General features: G+C 41.1%; 1 protein-coding gene across 2 annotated transcripts in view; it reads right to left on the reverse strand.

Annotated features, from left to right (window-relative positions):
- efr3a (EFR3 homolog A (S. cerevisiae)) overlaps window positions 1-21,658 on the reverse strand; it is a 252,918-nt gene that overhangs the window by 67,698 nt on the left and 163,562 nt on the right. For both annotated transcript variants that reach the window (XM_029641973.2, XM_029641974.2), the window contains exons 11-12: window positions 15,347-15,517; window positions 523-637 (exon numbers count right to left, since the gene is read on the reverse strand). In XM_029641973.2, the coding sequence (XP_029497833.1) occupies window positions 523-637; window positions 15,347-15,517 (286 nt within the window). The remainder of the gene's footprint in view (window positions 1-522; window positions 638-15,346; window positions 15,518-21,658) is intronic.

A 21,658-nucleotide genomic window follows, 5' to 3' on the forward strand; every position in this document is an offset into this window, starting at 1 on the left:
GCTATGGAATCCTGACCTGTTCACCGGACGTGCTACCTGTCCCGGACCTATTATTTGACCATGCTGGTCATTTATGAACATTTGAACATCTTGGCCATGTTCTGTTATAATCTCCACCCTGCACAGCCAGAAGAGGACTGGCCACACCTCATTGCCTGGTTCTTCTCTAGGTTTCTTCCTAGGTTTTGGCCTTTCTAGGGAGTTGTTCCTAGCCAAAGTGCTTCAACATCTGCTTTGCTTGCTGTTTGGGGTTTTAGGCTGGGTTTCTGTACAGCACTTTGAGATATCAGCTGATATAAATACATTTGATTTGATTTGATAATGCTTCTGATTTTGGTGGGAAATACCAGGTTACCTGGGAGAAAAGTGATTTGTTCTCGGGATGAAGCATTCGTAAAATACCAGGAAAATATTAAACCCTAGTACCAAACCAGCCATCCCTAACTCAGAAAGGAGAACCCCCGAGATGAACCTAATGTCCATGGGAAACCCTGTAGCGTGGAGGTAATGAGTGTGACTCACCCAATCTTCACAGTGTCCAGGGTGTGGCAGGGGGTGCCATACACGGGCACCTTGCCCATGATGAACATCATCACCTCCGCGCGCTGGTAGTCTGGCAGGTTGCCACCAAAGAACCCTGTGTGACCATGGGGTAAATGAATGCGTTACAAAACTTTGTCTGTTAAATTGTCAAACGATGCAATTATTTTTCTTTGGCACTCTGACTTTAAAGGAATGGTGCAAAGACAAGCTATTTCAAATCATACTGTGTGTAGAGCATACAAATTCAAATGCATGTAACTACGGGGTCAACACTAAAGCCCCCCTCTGCAATTTCAACAGCCTGGAAATGTATTTATAGATAGATATCTGTCTAAAAAACAGTATAGGAGGGCTCCAGATTAACTGTTCCCTGTGGTGGCACCAACATTTTCCCCAATCAATAATTTGGTCCTTACAATTTTTAAATGTTTTATTGTGATTAATTGTATTGTCTGAAAACGTACAAAATACATGATCTACACAGCAAAAACGATCTGACGTCAAAACAAGTTGGTATTGAGATGAAAGAAATTGTGCAATCAATTTACCGGATTTTGTTTAATATTACTTTGGACAAAAACAAGACGTCAATATTCCTGTAATGCTTTTTGTTTAAACATCTTAAATTACAGCTCAATTTCAGCAAATTCCAAATATGCGATTAATCCCAGCCTAATAAATGTTATCATTTGTGACCCGATTCAGGAAACTAGGCGTATATCTCAAGTCACGACTACACTGGAGAGCAGTTACCATGATATTAAAAATCAAAACGTCTAAATGTCTTTAACAATTTCTTTATTGTGTAGTGGAGCTGGATAAGTGTTGCTCTCCACTTTCTGGAGGACAGAGTTTTGAAATCAGTGCAATTAGAGTATGATAGCTAAAGAGATGGCGAAAACACCTGTCTCCAGATTACATCTTCAAACTAAGGACAACCGTGGTATGGCATTCCTGACAGGGAGACTCGTCCATCATGCATGATGATGTATACAGGTAAGATAGTCTAGCGTTAGCTAGCTACATTTTCTGATATTACACATTTTACATGTTCAGATATTACACATTTCACAGAAAGAGGTTTAATTTAGAGCTAAATTGTACCATTAGCTAGCTAGCTAATGTTAGCTGGCTGGCTCCCTACCTGACATTATTCCCATCCCAGAGCCGTTTGCTTTTCAGGTTAGAGCCTAATGTTAGCTAGATAACATGGAACCTCTTTGGTTAGCTCCCAGCATATTCATGCAGGGTAGTAACGACATGATTTGGGACTATGTTCATTGTTGTTTAACTAGCTAACGTTAGCTGGCTGGCTCGTTTGCTAACGTTACGTGACTTGTGTCATCTTACACGTTGTTTACCTAGCTAGGTTCATTGTGTACCTAGCAAGCTAGCTATGGATCTTAAGCTAAAGTGTGCAACACCTGTTGAATATGGCCGGTGTCAGTAAACATCTGCAAAAAAAGCATAATGAAGTTGTTGCCAGCAGAGCTGGTTAGGCTGTTTTCATGTTATCCAGAGGTAAACAAATCATCGTCCAGAGCGTCAAGTGTTCACTCTGAACGTTCCGAGAGCGAAACGAGATGGGTGGACAAAGAAGAGCTCTTCACTAGATACCAAAACATTCAAAGGCCATTTTCTCAAAAGTGAGTTTACAAGTTTATCAACTTTTAAAGCAGAATTACTTTCCCATTGTTCCTCAAAAATTCAGTGTATGATTTACCATTTTGTTGCTCTGAGTCTACTTTTATCCCATGCAAAAAAGCCATTTCAAATTTTGCTACATACCAGGTGATGAGCCACATTTGGCAGCCCTAAACATGTTTTAAAGTCCTTCAAAGTGCTATTGAGATGGTATGATTCAAGACATGTTTGAGATAGGCCTACATTTAAATCTAACATGTCCAACCAGGAAAGATGATAATGATATTTTGGTGTGCAACACCTAACCAGTGATTGGCATTCATTATGGGTTGACAATTACGCTATTGTTGCTATAACTTTACTGTCTAAATATGGTTATTAGATTATTTTGCTCAATAGACAGTAATATATATATATTTTTTAAATGACATTTAATTTGGGGCTAATTTACCATCTGACTCTGAGGAAGTGGAAACTCAAAACCCTTTATCCAGATAATTAAAGGGATACTTTGAGATTTTGGCAATGAGGGCAATTTTATCTACTACCCAGAGTCAGATGAACTTGTGGATACCTTTTTTATGTCTGTGTGTCCAGTATGAAGGAAGTTAGAAGTAAGTAGTTTTGAGAGCAAATGCTAACTAGAGTTAGCACAATGACTGGAAGTATATATATATATTCTAGCATGCATGGTATCCATGAGTTCATCTGACTGTGGGGAAGTAGATAAAGGGCCTCAATGTGAAAATCCAGAAGTTTCTCTTTAAATATAATTTCCTGCTAGTTAGCCATGTAACAGAATAATCTAAGAGTAAATGTAGGCCTAATATCTTAAAATACTTTGCAGCAGAGGATGTTGCCTCTATAAATGCTTATACAATCCCATCAAATGGCAATATGGGCTTCCCGTGCTCCATAGATACATAAATACATAGATACAGGGTTAATCGGTACTAAAATGGTCAATATGGAGAGTTGGGAAAAAAATGTCTTACCTACAGAAAGCTGGTTGTGACTAGATGGAGTACTGCTACGGATAAGATTTACCATTGAGCAACAGCAAGACTTTGACTTAATCTTTTGAAGCCAGACCACGACTTGATGCTTTTCGTTGTTATGGCGATAGCTATCGACAGTTAGGTAAGTTAGATAGCTAGTGTCCCTCAACTATGACAAAAAATATACTTTTAACCACTGTATATTTGTTGACCCATTCATCTGTCATGACAGATAACTAGTGTTCATATGGAAGTTACAGTAACATGACAATTAGCTAAAGTTACTGCCCTCGGGGAGCACGAAGACAAGCTGGAGCGAATTACTAGTGTTTAATCGAGCTGCTTGCCAACGTGAGGTGATTGCACTGGGCAGCTGTATCACGGTGTCGCAGGCAGTAGCTAACCTGGCCAATTTTCCCTCCCATGATTTTATTGCAAGTAGGATAATAGCCAACACAAGAAAGAACTAATATTGATAACCATCTAGATGTCATCTTGATACAAGCATAAACAGCAAAAACACCAGGACACTGTGTCCTTCGTTCCAGCTTGCCATGCACTGCTGTCTGGGCAGCAACGTTGTGGGACGTTAGCCTAGTGTTGTAGCCAATATCAGGGGGACAGTCACGGTAAGCACACACATACAATGCCACCATCATTATTTTCCATCAAAAATAAAGAATTGTACATTTTACAAACTGAAAATGTACACTTATTTTGGGCAAAACTAACAGTGAATAGTAGTTCAATGGTAAATCTCGTCCTTAGCAGTACTCCAAAAGTCACAGCAAAGGGTCACAATATGCAACTAAAGGTTGTGGTTATGTAGGCAAGGGCTGGTCCTGCATGTCTGTTGCATGCACACCCCAAACTTCCAAGTGCTTATTTGACTCATTAAGTATGCTACTGTATTTGATTATTTGGAAGAATTTAAAGGGTTAGTTTAAGAGTTGGGAAAACAGGGCAGCGGGTCATGAGATTGATGTAGTTGAAGATTTTACACACATGCCAACACAGTGCTGCTTATGGCTGAAATACACACACTATATATATAATATATATATATATATATATATATATATATATATATATTACCCCTTTTTCTCCCCAATTTTGTGATTGGTTGTTACAGTCTTTTCCCATGGCTGCAACTCCCATAGCGACTCGGGAGAGCCGAAGGTCGAAAGGCACGTGTCCTTGACAAACTGCTCGCTTAACCCGGAAGCCAGCCGCACCAATGTGTCGGAGGAAACACTGAACAACTGACGACCGTGTCAGCGTGCATGCGCCTGGCCCACCACAGGAGTTGCTAAACCCTCCCCTAACCCGGACGACGCTGAGCCAATTGTGCAGCGCCTCATCAGCCTCCTGGTCGCGGCCGGCTGCAACACCGCCCGGGATGGAACCCGGATCTGTAGTGATGCCTCAGCCACTGCGATGCAGTGCATTAGACCGCTGCGCCACTAGGAAGGCCCACACTACACAATTTTTGCCCAGTCTACAGCCTCTAACCATAAAGCCAAATCGTAGTGATCTAGTAATCGGTATAGTACATACACTTGGCGGCACCGGCGCGGCAGTAAAATTGGCAATCAGGCCAGAGTCGGGCTATATTTGCTGGGCTGGTGTAGTAAGGAAATCTTCATGGCAACGAAGGAAGAGATGCTGCGATCCTTGTATGTGCATTGTTATGCCTGAAGACAACAGACATAAGGAAGTGGATGGCTGCAAACTTTCTACTATTAAACTCGGACAAAACAGAGATGCTTGTTCTAGGTCCCAAGAAACAAAGATATCTTCTGTTGAATCTGACAATTAATCTTAATGGTTGTACAGTCGTCTCAAATAAAACTGTGAAGGACCTCGGCGTTACTCTGGACCCTGATCTCTCTTTTGAAGAACATATCAAGACCATTTCGAGGACAGCTTTTTTCCATCTACGTAACATTGCAAAAATCAGAAACTTTCTGTCCAAAAATGATGCAGAAAAATGAATCCATGCTTTTGTCACTTCTAGATTAGACTACTGCAATGCTCTACTTTCCGGCTACCCGGATAAAGCACAAAATAAACTTCAGTTAGTGCTAAATACGGCTGCTAGAATCCTGACTAGATCCAAAAAATTGTATCATATTACTCCAGTGCTAGCCTCTCTACACTGGCTTCCTGTCAAAGCAAGGGCTGATGTCAAGGTTTTACTGCTAACCTACAAAGCATTACATGGGCTTGCTCCTACCCATCTCTCTGATTTGGTCCTGCCGTACATACCTACATGTACGCTATGGTCACAAGAAGCAGGCCTCCTAATTGTCCCTAGAATTTCTAAGCAAACAGCTGGAGGCAGGGCTTTCTCCTATAGAGCTCCATTTTTATGGAACGGTCTGCCTACCCATGTCAGAGACGCAAACTCGGTCTCAACCTTTAGGTCTTTACTGAAGACTCATCTCTTCAGTGGGTCATATGATTGAGTGTAGTCTGGCCCAGGAGTGGGAAGGTGAACGGAAAGGCTCTGGAGCAACGAACCGCCCTTGCTGTCTCTGCCTGGCCGGTTCCCCTCTTTCCACTGGGATTCTCTGCCTCTAACCCTATTACAGGGGCTGAGTCACTGGCTTACTGGGGGTCTCTCATGCCGTCCCTGGAGGGGGTGCGTCACCTGAGTGGGTTGATTCACTGTTGTGGTCATCCTGTCTGGGTTGGCGCCCCCCCTTGGGTTGTGCCGTGGCGGAGATCTTTGTGGGCTATACTCAGCCTTGTCTCAGGATGGTAAGTTGGTGGTTGAAGATATCCCTCTAGTGGTGTGGGGGCTGTGCTTTGGCAAAGTGGGTGGGGTTATATCCTTCCTGTTTGGCCCTGTCCGGGGGTGTCCTCGGATGGGGCCACAGTGTCTCCTGACCCCTCCTGTCTCAGCCTCCAGTATTTATGCTGCAGTAGTTTATGTGTCGGGGGGCTGGGGTCAGTTTGTTATATCTGGAGTACTTCTCCTGTCCTATTCGGTGTCCTGTGTGAATCTAAGTGTGCGTTCTCTAATTCTCTCTTTCTCTCTCTCGGAGGACCTGAGCCCTAGGACCATGCCCCAGGACTACCTGACATGATGACTCCTTGCTGTCCCCAGTCCACCTGGCCATGCTGCTGCTCCAGTTTCAACTGTTCTGCCTTACTATTATTCGACCATGCTGGTCATTTATGAACATTTGAACATCTTGGCCATGTTCTGTTATAATCTCCACCCGGCACAGCCAGAAGAGGACTGGCCACCCCACATATGCTCTCTCTAATTCTCTCTTTCTTTCGCTCTCTCGGAGGACCTGAGCCCTAGGACCGTGCCCCAGGACTACCTGACACGATGACTCCTTGCTGTCCCCAGTCCACCTGACTGTGCTGCTGCTCCAATTTCACCCCACATAGCCTGGTTCCTCTCTAGGTTTCTTCCTAGGTTTTGGCCTTTCTAGGGAGTTTTTCCTAGCCACCGTGCTTCTACTCCTGCAGTGCTTGCTGTTTGGGGTTTTAGGCTGGGTTTCTGTACAGCACTTTGAGATATCAGCTGATGTACGAAGGGCTATATAAATACATTTGATTTGATTTGATTTAGATTTGAACAGCATTGGATAATGGAAAATACCAACTCCACTTAACTCTGGTTATCCAAATCAACCCTATCAAAGAGATGAGGACATTTAGGCCTATTTTATAATTAGAAAATTGTAATGATGCTGATGATGACGACGATGTCAATATTTTACTTTGGCATGAGTTGGCAGTTGTACAGATGGAACAAGACCAGCGTGTCTTGTTGGTGCCAGTTGTTATTAACTTGTGAGGTAGTTGAAGATAACGTTTATAGGGCCACCCGGGTGGCGCACCTGGTAAATGTAGTCTCTTATGGTCAATCTTCCAATGATATGCCTACAAATACATCACTATGCTGCAGACACCTTGGGGAAACGACAGAAAGTGTAGGCTCATTCCTTGCGCATTCACAGCCATATAAGGAGACATTGGAACACAGCGCCTTCAGCGCCAAAATCTGGGGCATTTCCTGTTTGAAATTTCATCTTGGTTTCGCCTGTAGCATCAGTTCTGTGGCACTCACAGATAATATCTTTGCAGTTTTGGAAACGTCAGAGTGTTTTCTTTCCAAAGCTGTCAATTAAATGCATAGTCGAGCATCTTTTCGTGACAAAATATCTGGTTTAAAACGGGAACGTTTTTTTTATCCAAAAATTAAAAGAGCGCCCCCTATATCGAAGAAGTTAATGACATTAATTGTTGACCAGTTGAAGAAGGATTTTATTGAAATGGATAACACGATTAAAGACAAACGCACAGCTCTACAAATAGCTTTTAATGATGATGGCATATTCAATGAACTGATGAAAACTAACCAAGCGCTCCAGGACAAGTTGTCTACAGAAATAAAGGAACTTAAAATCAAGAAATTCAACCAAGACAAAAAGGACAAGGCCCAGGATAAAGTCTACTTCTGGAGAAACCCTGACAAGGGAGGTCCTGCTCCCCCTCTCCATGACAGACGCAGGAGGGATGCCGCTTACTTCGATCCACCCCGGTCTGATCAACGCTCTACAACCAGCGCCTCATCGGCTTCCAGTGGTAGTTTTTTATTCAACGAGAGACTGGACGGATGGAAGGGCGGAGGTGGCCATCGACAAGATGCCGCATCCGACGGGGTAAGAAGAAACGACTATCAGAGGCAGAGGAGACCGTTCACACGGTCCCAGAACCCACGGGACTGAGTGTCTTTAATTTATCAAGCAAGATACTGAGCCCTGCCCATATCTCCTTGCTTAATAAAAGGTTATATTTTGTGCCTACAACCCAGTGCAACGATTTAATGTTAAGGTAGACGTGTTTAAGTTTTTTAGAAACATCCATTTAAGGGAAAACTTTAGCTCCCCTAATTCTGACACTTCTATTGAACCAGTAGGTTGCTCACCTGCACATACTCCGACTCCTTTTAGAAGCACAAGTTATTTTATACCTCCAGCCAATCGCAATCACTCTATCGAGACATATTGCAGACTTGTGGAAAAAGATGTTGGACATCTCCTTAAGAATAAACAGGAGTCCAAATCTTTCCATAATTTACCTAAGGATGAAAAACAAGCTTTGCTTGATTTACAATCCGAAACGTCAACCCTTATTCGTCCTGCTGATAAGGGTGGGTCGGTTGTACTCATGGATAGGATAGTTTATGTACATGAGTGTCATAGACAGCTGCTTGACAACACCTTTTACAAGAAACTCAGAAGTGACCCTACTTCCCAATATCAGAATACTATCTTTACTGTCCTAGATGGGTATTTAAGTTCTGGTCAGATAACCAAAAAAGAACATTACTTTTTGGCTATTCAACACCCTAAAATTGCCACTTTCTATACTTTGCCGAAATTACACAAGAATGTTACAAAACCTCCAAGGCGCCCTATTGTAGCAGGCATTGATGCAGTAACAGACCCTCTATCTACTTTTGTTGACTTTTTTATTAGACCACTCACAGAACAGCTCCCCTCCTTTGTAAAGGACACCAGCAGTATGATCTCTATCATTGAATCTCTTGATCCTCTCCCTGAGAATACCTTGTTAGTTACTTTTGATGTTGAGTCGTTATACACTAATATTCCACACGAGGGCGGTATTGAAGCTATGGAACATTTTCTTCTGCAACGTGACCCTAATGAACTACCTTCCAGTGCATGCATTATAACATTGGCTGAAATAGTACTCACACAACTATTTCATGTTTCTAAATGATTTCTTTATTCAGACGAAAGGTACTGCTATGGGATCCCCCATGGCTCCGAACTATGCTAATTTGTATGTGGGTTACATGGAGAAACAGTCTATTTTCAATCCTCTCAAAAATGTTTTCTTGCCTCACATCATTATTTGGAAACAGTATATTGATGATATTTTTGTTCTATGGAGGGATGATGCAAAACAGCTCCAGGCGTTCCATGCTTTTCTTAACTCCTGTTCTGAGCATCTGAGATTTACTATGCAATCTGATACAAGTCAAATCAGTTTTCTTGATCTTCTGATCTTGTGTGAAGATAATGTTTTATACACTGATCTTTACATGAAGCCTACTGATCGTAACAGTTTGTTGAGGGCTGATAGTTGTCACCCACTTCCCTTGAAAAATAGTTTGCCCTACAGACAATTCTGTCGAATCAAAAGAATTTGCAGAAACAATCAGATTTCGAATATGGCTGAGACGCAAAGAATGTTCAAGGAGAGGGGCTACAAAAATTGTTCACAAACATTGGCACATTCTAAAATCCGATGATAGTCTCGGTAATGTGTTTTCGGACCTTCCCTTGGTCGTATTCTCATGGGGCAGAAATCTCAGAGACAAATTGGTACACTCCGATTTACCACCCCAAGATATTCCTGAACGTCTATTTGCGCCCCTACTGGATGGAAATTACAAATGTAATGGCTGTGCTCAATGCAATGGCACTTATAAATGTAGATCCTTCAAACACCCACAAACAGGGAAATAGATCCCAATCAAAGGTGTTATTACGTGCTCCACTAAGGCAGTTATTTACCTTATAACTTGTCCTTGTGGTAAAAATTATGCTGGTAAAACAAAGCGCGAATTAAAAGCACGTATCGCAGAGCATCGTAGCACCATTAAGTGTAAAAACTTTACTTACCCAGTTGCGGCCCACTTCTTGGAGGCAGGCCACTCGATTTTGTCTCTGCGTTATATTGGCATCGAACATGTCACCCTCCCTAGGAGAGGGGGTGACCTTGATAATTTATTGTTAAAACGAGAGGCTGCCTGGATCTTTAACTTAAAGACCCTTGTTCCCTTCGTTCTCAACGTAGACTTTGATCTGAAGCCATTCTTGTGATTATTGTGACTTTGCCATTGTAATTGTTTGTAAGCTTGTGTAGTCTAAAAGGAATTTATGATCGTATGCTATCCATTTGTTGTTTGTATGCTGTTCTTTGTATGCCATTTTAATATTTGAGAATTAACCAATGATATTAGGCGACTCTTGGCCATGATTACAGACACCTGTGTCTTTTGACACTACATAAACGAGTCATCCCGCAGTGTTTGTGATTATACCCTGATGTAGACAGCTTGGCTGTCGAAACGTTGGTAATTACATTTTTGCATCTGAGTTCCTAGAGTGTGCTCTTTTATTTTCAAGTTTTCTACTCCGCTAGCCAGCACCTCGCCTAAATAGGTGTGCGTTTCTTTTTCTTCTAGATTGCACTCACGAGACTCCCAGTTACACAATACATGTTCCAGTTGTTCCAGAAAGATTATTTTTAAATCCCAAAACTTTAATTTGGTTGGCACGTTATGTTCAGAAATCCACAGGCTCGAGCGGTCACGACGGGGCAGACGAAAATTCCAAATAGTATCCGTGAAGTTTGTAGAAAGATGTCAAACGTTTTTTATAATCAATCCTCCAGGTTGTTTTTACAATGAATAATCGATAATATTTCAACCCGACCGTAGCGTTTTCAATAGGAGTGAGAGAGAAAATGTCTGCTCATGCATGCAAAACTCTGCTGGCACCCAGCCATCCAATGACACGATGTGATCTTTCTCGCTAATTTTTCAGAATAAAACCCTGAAACTACATCTAAAGACTGTTCACACAATGTGGGAAGCCATAGGAAAATGAATCTGGTTGATATCCCTTTAAATGGAGGGAAGGCATGCAATGGAATAGAGAGGTTTCAGGAAAAACAGCACTTCCGGGTTGGATTTTCCTCAGGTTTTCGCCTGCAATATCAGTTCTTTCATAGTCACAGACAATATTCTGACAGGTTTGGAAACTTTAGAGTGTTTTCTATCCTAATCTGACAATTACATGCATATTCTAGATTCTGGGCCTGAGAAATAGGCAGTTTCATTTGGGTACGTTTTTCATCCAAACATCAAAATACTGCCCCCTACACTCAAGAGGTTAAAATGCACTGAAAATATCTAAAATACATCATATATATACAGCTAAAGAGTGTTTGATCAAATGTCTTGTTTTGCTAACCATTACTTTGGACAATATTAGGATATCAGGATGCCAATATTCTTGGAAGGTTTTTTGTATGAAATTTTTTTTTTTTTAAAAGGGCAATTCTTCCACTTTTCAACCAATATTCATTATCTCCAGCACCATACCAGGGTCTACATAAGTGAAAATGGTGCGTTTTAATAATCTGTGGTTAGAAATTAATTCTCTGTGGCATTACAGGGTAGGATTAAAAGTAGGAAAACCTGCAACGAGTTTCATGCTTCCCACGTCACTGTGAATCTCATAATGTTTGATAATCACTATTTATTAATGTCTTTGGTAACTTAACTATATTTTTTCTACAAAATGTAAACACTGGTATTGTGCGGGAGATTATGATAATGAGGTTGAAAAATCATGGAATTGCCCTTTAAATTAGTTTAACTACATCTGAATGTGCGTTAATCACAATTTATCACAGCAAATCCAGCGATTAACTTGATAAAAAAATATATATACAGTTTGACAGCCCTGTATAATACAAAACAGAGCGGGATAAAGACAGATATACTGTAAGAGGACGACGAGCTTCTTTTGAGCCTAAAATGAAGAAAAGCTGTGCAATTTTTCAAGGAGTCTTATCAGTCTACTCAGGCCTACTTGGAGTACACAGTGAGAGCGTGCATCATTTACAATGGCAAGAAGACCAAGACGAATGAACGCACATGCTGCGTTAGCGTTGCTACAAAATCTGAATGAAAACGACTCAGACGGAAGAAATGAATCATGACATCTCTGATGATTATTCTTCTGATTCTGAGCATCAGCCTGAACCTACACCTCCGAGACCTAAGCGGAAAAAAACATGTAAGCACAAGCTGACAAAAATGGACCATTTTTGACTGCTGTCATAAACACTTATATTCATTATAATGCCATTATTGCTTTTTCGACAATTTTCACTATTTATAAAGCACACTTGGTGCTTATAGTGATGTTTAGGCTACTGATGTTTTCATCATGTGTTGCTAACCGTGTGTCTTGGTGGTTGGGGTATTTTTATTTTGTCGTTGTAAGAAGATGTTACAGTGTTCCAACACATATGGTGCCTTCAGAAAGTATTCAAACCCCTTAACTTTGCCCCCCAAAATTGTGTTGCAGCCTGAATTTAAAATGGAATAAATGTAGATATTTTTGTCACTGGCCTACACCCAATGCCCCGTCATGTAAAAGAGTAACTATTTTAAACAAATGTAAAGCTGAAACGTCTTGAGTCGAAGTATTAGATTATTTCGGACTATTCCGAAAAACTGAGTTCGTGCAACTTATTATGTGACTTGTTAAGCACATTTTTACTCCTGAACTTATTTAGGCTTGCCATAACAAAGGGGTTTGTTATGGCAAGCCTAAATAAGTTCAGGAGTAAAAATGTGCTTAACAAGTCACATAATAAGTTGCACGAACTCAGTTTTTTTTATGACTACCTCATCTCTGTACCCGACACACAAAATGATCTGTAAGGTCCCTCAGTTGAGCAGTGAATTTCCAACACAGATTCAGCCACAAAAAAACAGAGGTTTTCCAATGCAAAGAGCGCCTACTAAAAAAAAAATCAGACATTGAATCTCTTTGATTATGCTGAAGTCAAATTACATGTTGAATACACCCAGTCACTATGAAGATACAGGCGTCTTTCCTAACTCAATAGCCGGAGAGGAAGGAAAGCACTCAGGGATTTCAACGTGAGGCCAATGGTGACTTTAAAACAGTTACAAAGTTCAATGGCTGTGATGGGAAATAACTGAAGATGGATAAACACCATTGTAGTTACTCCACAATACTAACCTAATTGACAGAGTGAAAAAACGCCTTTACAGAATGAAAATATTCCAAAACAAGCATCCTTGATTGCAGCAAGGCACTAAAGTAATACTGCCAGAAATGTGGCAAAGCAATTCACTTTTTGTCCTGAATACAAAATGTTATGTATGTTTGGGGCAAATCCAATCCAATACATTACTGAGTACCACTCTCCATATTGTCAAGCATGGTAGTTGCTGCATCATGTTATGGTTATGCTTGTAATCATTAAGGACTGGGGAGTTTTTCAGGATAAAAAAAGTCAGAATAGAGCTAAGCACAGGCAAAATCCTAGAGGAAAACCTGGTTTAGTCTGCTTTCCACCAGACACTGGGAGATTAGTTCACCTTTCAGCAGGACAATAACCTAAAACACAAGGCCAAATCTACACTGGAGTTGCTTACCAAGAAAGCAGTGAATGTTCCTGAGTGGCCGAGTTACAGTTTTGACTTAAATCTACTTGAAAATCTATGACCTGAAGATAGTTCTCTAGCAAAGATCAACAAACAATTTGACAGAGCTTGAATAATTTAAAAATATATATAAATGGGCAAATTTTGCACAATCCAGTTGTGGAAAGCTCTTTGAGACTGAAGGCACCAGCATGCTTCGGTTCGCTTTGCCAAACCGAACGAGTGTGCTCGCATACACCCTTAAAAGACCTTTGCTTGGTGGAACAAACTCCCTCACGACGCCAGGACAGCGGAGTCAATCACCACCTTCCGGAGACACCTGAAACCCCACCTCTTTAAGGAATACCTAGGATAGGATAAAGTAATCCTTCCCCCCCCCCCCCCCCTTAAAAGACCTAGATGCACTATTGTAAAGTGGCTGTTCCACTGGATATCATAAGGTGAAAGCACCAATTTGTAAGTCGCTCTGGATAAGAGCGTCTGCTAAATGACTTAAATGTAAATGTAAATGCTTGAAAAATGGCAATAGTACTGTTTGTCCATCTTGAGACATCTTATCCGGAATAGTCCGAAATAAATCTAAGATAACTCTGTCAATCATTTAGATGTTTTTGCAGAGGAGATGTTAGTCACGCAAATTCTAATTTGTTTGGTGCAGTATTTCTCAAGTGAAAAAATGTGCATGAAAACTCGTCTTATCTCGCTGAATGACAACAAACACTTAATCGAAGAATCCCTACGGTTGACCATTCACCAACGAAGGGGCATAGACTTTGGCTACCGATTTCAACTTGCCTCAAGAAAAAGACGTATGTGCACGAACAGCTGAAAACACCCTTGCCGAAGACCAAAACTAACCAAAACGTCAAAAAAGGTTGTTTTGGAAGGGAAGCATGTGGACGCCTTTACCCCAAAAGACTCACAGCTGTAATCTCTGCCAAAGGGGATTCTAAAATATATTCACTCAGGGGATTGAATATTTAAAATATTTTTCGACTTTTAAAAAAAAGTTTAAAACATTTCTTACACTTCAGCAGAGTATTTTGTGTAGATTGTTGACAAAAAAAATGACCAAATCCATTTTAATCCCACTTTGTAACACAACAAAAGTCAAGGGGTGTGAATACTTTCTGAAGGCACTGTATGCTTTCTGTTTTATAGTTGTAACAAAGGCACTCCACAAATAAAATGGATTGAACATTAGAATTTTGAAGTTTGTGGTATTTTGTTTTTACATATAGCCTACAGTAACATAAACTAATGAAACCGAGTTCGACCCCTCAGAATAGCCTGAATTCTTTGGGGGATTGATGTTGCTCAGTTGGTATCAAGGGACCGAACATGTGCTAGGAAAAAATTCCCCAAATCATTACACCACAGCCACCAGCCTGTACGATTAACACCAGTCAGAATGGGGCCATGGGCTCATACTGCTTCAGCAAAATCCTGACTCTGCCACCAGCATGACGCCACAGGAAACGTGTTAAATCAGATACATGAAATTTGGCATGCCATGAAAGACCTTAGACCGCTGCTCCTGAGTGGCACAGCGGTCTAAGGCACTGCATCTCAGTGCAAGAGGCATCACTACAGACCCTGGTTTGATTCCAGGCTGTATCACAACCGGCCGTGATTGGGAGTCTTATAGGGCGGCGCACAATTGGCCCAGCGTCGTTAGGGTTTGGCCGTCATTTTAAATAAAAATTTGTTCTTAACTGACTTGCCTAGTTAAATAAAATAAATACAAAATAAATGTGAAATAAAAGTTAAAAAAAAAAATTAAATGGGCATATGAATGTTTTGTGTGGACCCTAGGAAGAGTAGCTGTCATGACTAACAGCTAATGGGGAACCAAAAAAACAAATGCAACAGGCATGTTAGGGCAACTAACCGATTGTCTGGATGATGGCGTTCTGGACAATGCGCTCCTCGCTCTCCTTGACCCGTCCGGACGAGGACACACTGGCGCCAGAGTTCCGTCTGGAGTTCTCACCCAGCTCAAAGTCCACACTCATCCGCAGGTGCTTGAGCAGGGTGTTGAACACCTCCAGTACCGTAGGGCCTGATGATACACATACACACACAAGCACACAGACACACACAGGCAAGCACACACACAAAGACTCGCAGACACACAAACATGCAGACACACAAACACGCAGACACACAAACAGGCACACACACACAGTTAGGGATTGCGATCAACACACCATCTGGTCACCAAAGACTATTGGATTCTATTATCACATATAAAAGCTTTTAAAACTATACAATCACCAAGGAATACTACACTCCATGTTCTAGCACAATACAATAAAACATCACCAGGGTATATTCTCCACCATAGTACAGTAATATATATATATATATATACCGTAAGGCTATATATATAGTACCAGTCAAAAGTTTGGACACCTACTCATTCAAGGGTTTTTCTTTATTTTGACTATTTTCTACGTTGTAGAATAATAGTGAAGATATCAAAACTTCGAAATGGCACAGATAGAATCAAGTAGTAACCAAAAAGATGTTAAACAAATCCAAATATATTTTATATTTTTTCAAAGTAGCCACCCTTTGCCTTGACAGCTTTGCACACTCTTAGCATTCTCTCAACCAGCTTCATGAGGTAGTCACCTGGAATGGATTTCAATAAACAGGTGTGCCTTGTTAAAAGTTAATTGGTGGAATTTCTTTCCTACTTAATGCATTTGAGACAATAATTTGTGTTGTGACAAGGTAGGGGTATAGAGAATATGGTCTGTTACCAAATCGGGCTAAGTCCATATTATGGCAAGAACAGCTCAAATAAGCAAAGAGAAACGACAGTCCATCATTACTTTAAGACATGAAGATCAGTCAATCCGGAAAATTTCTAAAACGTTGAAAGTTTCTTCAAGTGCAATCGCAAAATCAATCAAGAGATATGATGAAACTGGCTCTCATGAGGACCGCCACAGGAAAGGAAGACCCAGAGTTACTTCTACAGCAGAGGATAAGTTTCATTAGAGTTAACTGCACCTCAGATTGCAGCCCAAAAAAATGCTTTACAGAGTTCAAGTAACAGACACATCTCAACATCAACTGTTCAGAGGAGACTGTGTGAAATCAGGCCTTCATGGTCGAAATGCTGCTAAGAAACCACACATTTGAGACTGTTGGTTCCAACCGCCGTGTCTTTGTGACACACAGAGTAGGTGAACGGATGATCTCCGCATGTGTGGTTCCCACCGTGAAGCATGGAGGAGGTGGTGTGATGGTGCTTTGCTGGTGACACTGTCTGTGATTTATTTAGAATTCAAGGCACACTTAACCAGCATGGCTACGACAGAATTCTGCTGCGATATGCCATCCCATCTGATTTGCGCTTAGTGGGACTATAATTCGTTTTTCAACAGGACTAGGACCCCAAAACACACATTCAGGCTGTGTAAGGGCTATTTGACCAAGAAGGAGAGTGATGGAGTGTTGCATCAGATGACCTGGCCTCCACAATCACCCGACCACAACCCAATTGAGATGGTTTGGGATGAGTTGGACTGCAGAGTGAAGGAAAAGCAGCCCACAAGTGCTCTGTACGTGTGGGAACTCCATCCAGACTGTTGGAAAAACCTTCCAAGGAGAAGCTGGTTGAGAGAATGCGAAGAGCGTGCAAAGCTGTCATCAAAGTAAAGGGTGGCTACTTTTAAAAATCTCAAATATAAAATACATTTTGATTTGTTTAACACTTTATTTGGTTAATACATGTTTCCATATGTGTTATTTCATAGTGTTGATGCCCTCACACTCAACGTCAACAAAACTAAGGAGATGATTGTGGACTTCAGGAAACAGCAGAGGGAACACCCTCCTATCCACATCAATGGAACAGTAGTGGAGAGGGTAGCAAGTTTTAAGTTCCTCGGCATACACATCACAGACAAACTGAATTGGTCCACTCACACAGACGGCATCGTGAAGAAGGCGCAGCAGCGCCTCTTCAACCTCAGGAGGCTGAAGAAATTCGGCTTGTCACCAAAAGCACTCACAAACTTCTACAGATCCACAATCGAGCGCATCCTGTCGGGCTGTATCACCGCCTGGTACGGCAACTGCTCCGCCCACAACCGTAAGGCTCTCCAGAGGGTAGTGTGGTCTGCACAACGCATCACCGGGGGCAAACTACCTGCCCTCCAGGACACCTACACCACCCGATGTTACAGGAAGGCCATAAAGATCATCAAGGACATCAACCACCCGAGCCACTGCCTGTTCACCCTGCTATCATCCAGAAGGCGAGGTCAGTACAGGTGCATCAAAGCTGGGACCGAGAGACTGAAAAACAGCTTCTATCTCAAGGCCATCAGACTGTTAAACAGCCACCACTAACATTGAGTGGCTGCTGCCAACACACTGACACTGACTCAACTCCAGCCACTTTAATAATGGGAATTGATGGGAAATGATGTAAATATATCACTAGCCACTTTAAACAATGCTACCTTATATAATGTTACTTACCCTACATTATTCATCTCATATGCATACGTATATACTGTACTCTATATCATCGACTGCATCCTTATGTAATACATGTATCACTAGCCACTTTAACTATGCCACTTTGTTTACATACTCATCTCATATGTATATACTGTACTTGATACCATCTACTGTATCTTGCCTATGCTGCTCTGTACCATCACTGATTCATATATCCTTATGTACATATTCTTTATCCCCTTACATTATGTATAAGACAGTAGTTTTGGAATTGTTAGTTAGATTACTTGTTGGTTATTACTGCATTGTCGGAACTAGAAGCACAAGCATTTCGCTACACTCGGATTAACATCTGCTAACCATGTGTATGTGACAAATAAAATTTGATTTGATTTGATTCACTATTATTCTACAATGTAGAAAATAGTGTAAATAAAGAAAAATCCTTGAATGAGTAGGTGTGTCCAACCCTTTGACTGGTACTGTCACTAGCCTGATGGCTACGTTCACCATTTACCAAGTAAATTAGAATGCTGAACGCAGTATCAAGCTGGTTCCACCAGGCTAACATATCCTATACTGTACATACATTTACAAACATCACCAGTGTATAAAAGACCCCATGAAATAGGAAATTAGACTGTGCTATTTCCCATTTATTTAGGTTGAGGCATTTCAAAGATGATGTGGGACGTGGACCAGTCTTGACTTTTCACAATTTTTTGAGTCAAGAAGCACAATGGTCCTAATCCAAATTTTCAATAGACAGACAACTTGACTGAAAAATGACCAGCAAATTAACTATTTAATTTTTTTTATCATACTCAGCCGTCAGATTGACTGCTTATGTCAATAACTCAAATATACAGTTTATTTGCAAGTGCTGGCTGTCTTTTTCATTCAAGTCAGATTAACCCTTGGCAACAGCAACTAAGTCTTACTGACAGAATTTGAGCATGTCGGATTTAGCATTTTCCATAGAGTTATGACCCTAAGTCAGAGCACGCAACTAGTTGCATCCTTGGACTGGTACGCCTCCTCTGATTCATTAGGCCATTGGGTGTTATACCTCTAATTTGGTCTCAAAATCAAAAAGACTCCCTCGTGTCTCTTTAGATGGTAAACTCCTTTTAAAATGGGGATATATGTCTATATTATTATATGCCATTTAGCACACACTTTTTTACAAAGTGACTTACAGTACAGTGAGTGCACACATACACTTAGTATACAAAACATTAAGAACACCTGCTTTCCATGGCTGACCGACCAGGTGAAAGCTATGATCCCTTATTGAGGTCACCTGTTAAAATCCACTTCAAATCAGTCTAGATGAAGAGGAGGAGCCCGGTTATATTAGGATTTTTAAGCTTTGAGACAATTGAGACATAGATTGTGTATGTGTGCCATTCAGAGGGGGAATGGGTAAGACAAACTATTGAAGTGCCTTTGATGGTAGTAGGTGCCAGGTGCACCGATTTGTGTCAAGAAATGCCATGCTTCTGGGTTTTTCACATTCAACAGTTTCCCATGTGTATCAAGAATGGTCTACCAACCGAAGGACATCCAGCCAACTTGACACAACTGTGGGAAGCATTGTAGTCAACATGGGCCAGCATCCCTGTTCTGAGGGCAACAGGGCGGGGTAGGGGGATGCAACTTAATATTTGGAAGATGTTCCTACTGTTTGGTATAGTCAGTCTATGTGATCCCTGCAGGAACTAAACCCACAACCTTGGCATTGCTTGTGCCATGCTCCTCCTAACTGGGCCACACAGGACTGGGTAATGATACAAGTAAACCATGCTCAGTTTGTTTTAGTGGATTAAGCAAAATTATTTTCTCATATTATAAAAACAAAATTGTATAGAAAGGACTACAACCAGTTAATACATTAAATTTTTGACACTACTAATGTCACTGTACCCCCCAATATATCACAGAAAGAATCATAACAGGGAAAACTACAAAATACCATATATTTGATACACAGTTTAGCACAGGGGTGGAGGGAGTTGGCATAGTAATTTACACCATTTACACAGTACTACAACAAGAGACACCAAATCCAAACTTCCACCAATGCAGGTAAAGACAAAATGGGTCACATTCAATTCCAGTCAAATATTCTGCACCAGTAAACAGATGATGTGGGAGGTAGGTGAGGTTGCCACATAGTTATTTGAACTAAGAGGCGCAGTTAGATCTACCAAGACCCACCCCATTTACAAACAACAGCAGTGACCAAACTTGAAAGGTACAAAGTGTGGCTTTAAGACCAAACCAACCAGAGCACACACCGTATGTTATACTGTATCTATGGAATTTAAAAAGTGTTTGTCCAAAATATAGCTTGGATGGGTTGAAGTTTGGTTAGGATATGGTGTTCATAGAAGTTGCCCATAACCACTGGTCCAGGGCCAGATAAAAAGAAAAATGATGGTCAAGGTTAGGATGATCATAGATCTGTGGTTAGGGGCCCCCTTCTACCTCCAGCTATGGAGCCCCCTGCAGCCTGAACATACCTAACCAGAGATTTGGTGGGGATGAGGTTTGGGAGTTTGGGTTAACAGTGTATGCACTGTCAAATGTATGTTTGTTGGAACGGGTCAGTCCTGTCGAGAGAGCGGTTTATTGGGAGGGAAAAAGAGGGCCAAATCATTGGGTTTAAATAAACATGCGATCAAAGTATCTTCCTCCTTCTAGTCTTCCTCTCCAAACTGAACATCTACTATTAAATCAAAGATTTATTGACAGTATTTTGTCTCCCATCATTACAGTAGCATTACCCCAAAAAGTTAAATGGCTAGCTTGTAGCTATCATAATGACAATAAAGCTACATACTGTCACAACAGAAAAGTTGCGAGTTGACAGCTTAACCAAGCAGTTGTCGCCATCAACAAAATAATAATTGTCAAATAATTTCCTATGCATCCATCTACCCATAGACCCATCCATTGCCTACATCTAGATTAGCGTTTCTCAAACGTTTTTGTGGCAAGGCATTCCCGTTACTAATAAGCAAGCACTGATTAAGAAATGACTAAAAACAGTTAAATCCAAGTGGATTGATAAGGAATTGAAAAATGGTATGGTTGAGAAAGGAGCCAAAAGGAGTGGCTAGCTGCATTGAACAATTATTTGAATAAAGTGAACTAAAATAAACTATACTATGAAACAAAGATAAATTATATAAAGAATGAAAGTAAATAGCTTTGGAGCACCTTAAATGAATGGGTATCCATTCTTCTTCTGAGGGCTCTTGGCCAAAAATGATTGACAATTGCTTATTTATTAAAAACACCCATTTTTGTAGGTGTTTTCCCTATGATATCTCCTAACATATAGAATTGTTTAAGATAGTAACAATATGGACCATCAAGCTATTTTATTCTAGGATCAGCTGGGGGTGGCAGGCAGCTGAGACATTAGAGAGGCGAGCCAGCAACGGGAGGGTTGCCAGTTCGAATCCCAGGGTCTGACGGGAAAACATTTGTCTGGAAGTCAGCTGGCAACTGGAAGGTTGCTGGTATCAAATTCTAGATGCCATTGCCTGCTGTTGTGCCCTTGAGCACTTAACCCCCACAACAACAGCTCGCCGGGCACCCAGTGTGGCAAACCCCCAAACCTCTCTAAAACCTGTACATGTCTTTTGGGTTAAAAGCGGTAGTCTAATTTTAGTTGGACATTGTGTGCAATTGACCAATACAGTGATCTTAA

This window comes from Oncorhynchus nerka, linkage group LG9b, assembly GCF_034236695.1.
Source record: "Oncorhynchus nerka isolate Pitt River linkage group LG9b, Oner_Uvic_2.0, whole genome shotgun sequence".
NCBI classification, from domain to species: Eukaryota; Metazoa; Chordata; class Actinopteri; order Salmoniformes; family Salmonidae; genus Oncorhynchus; species Oncorhynchus nerka.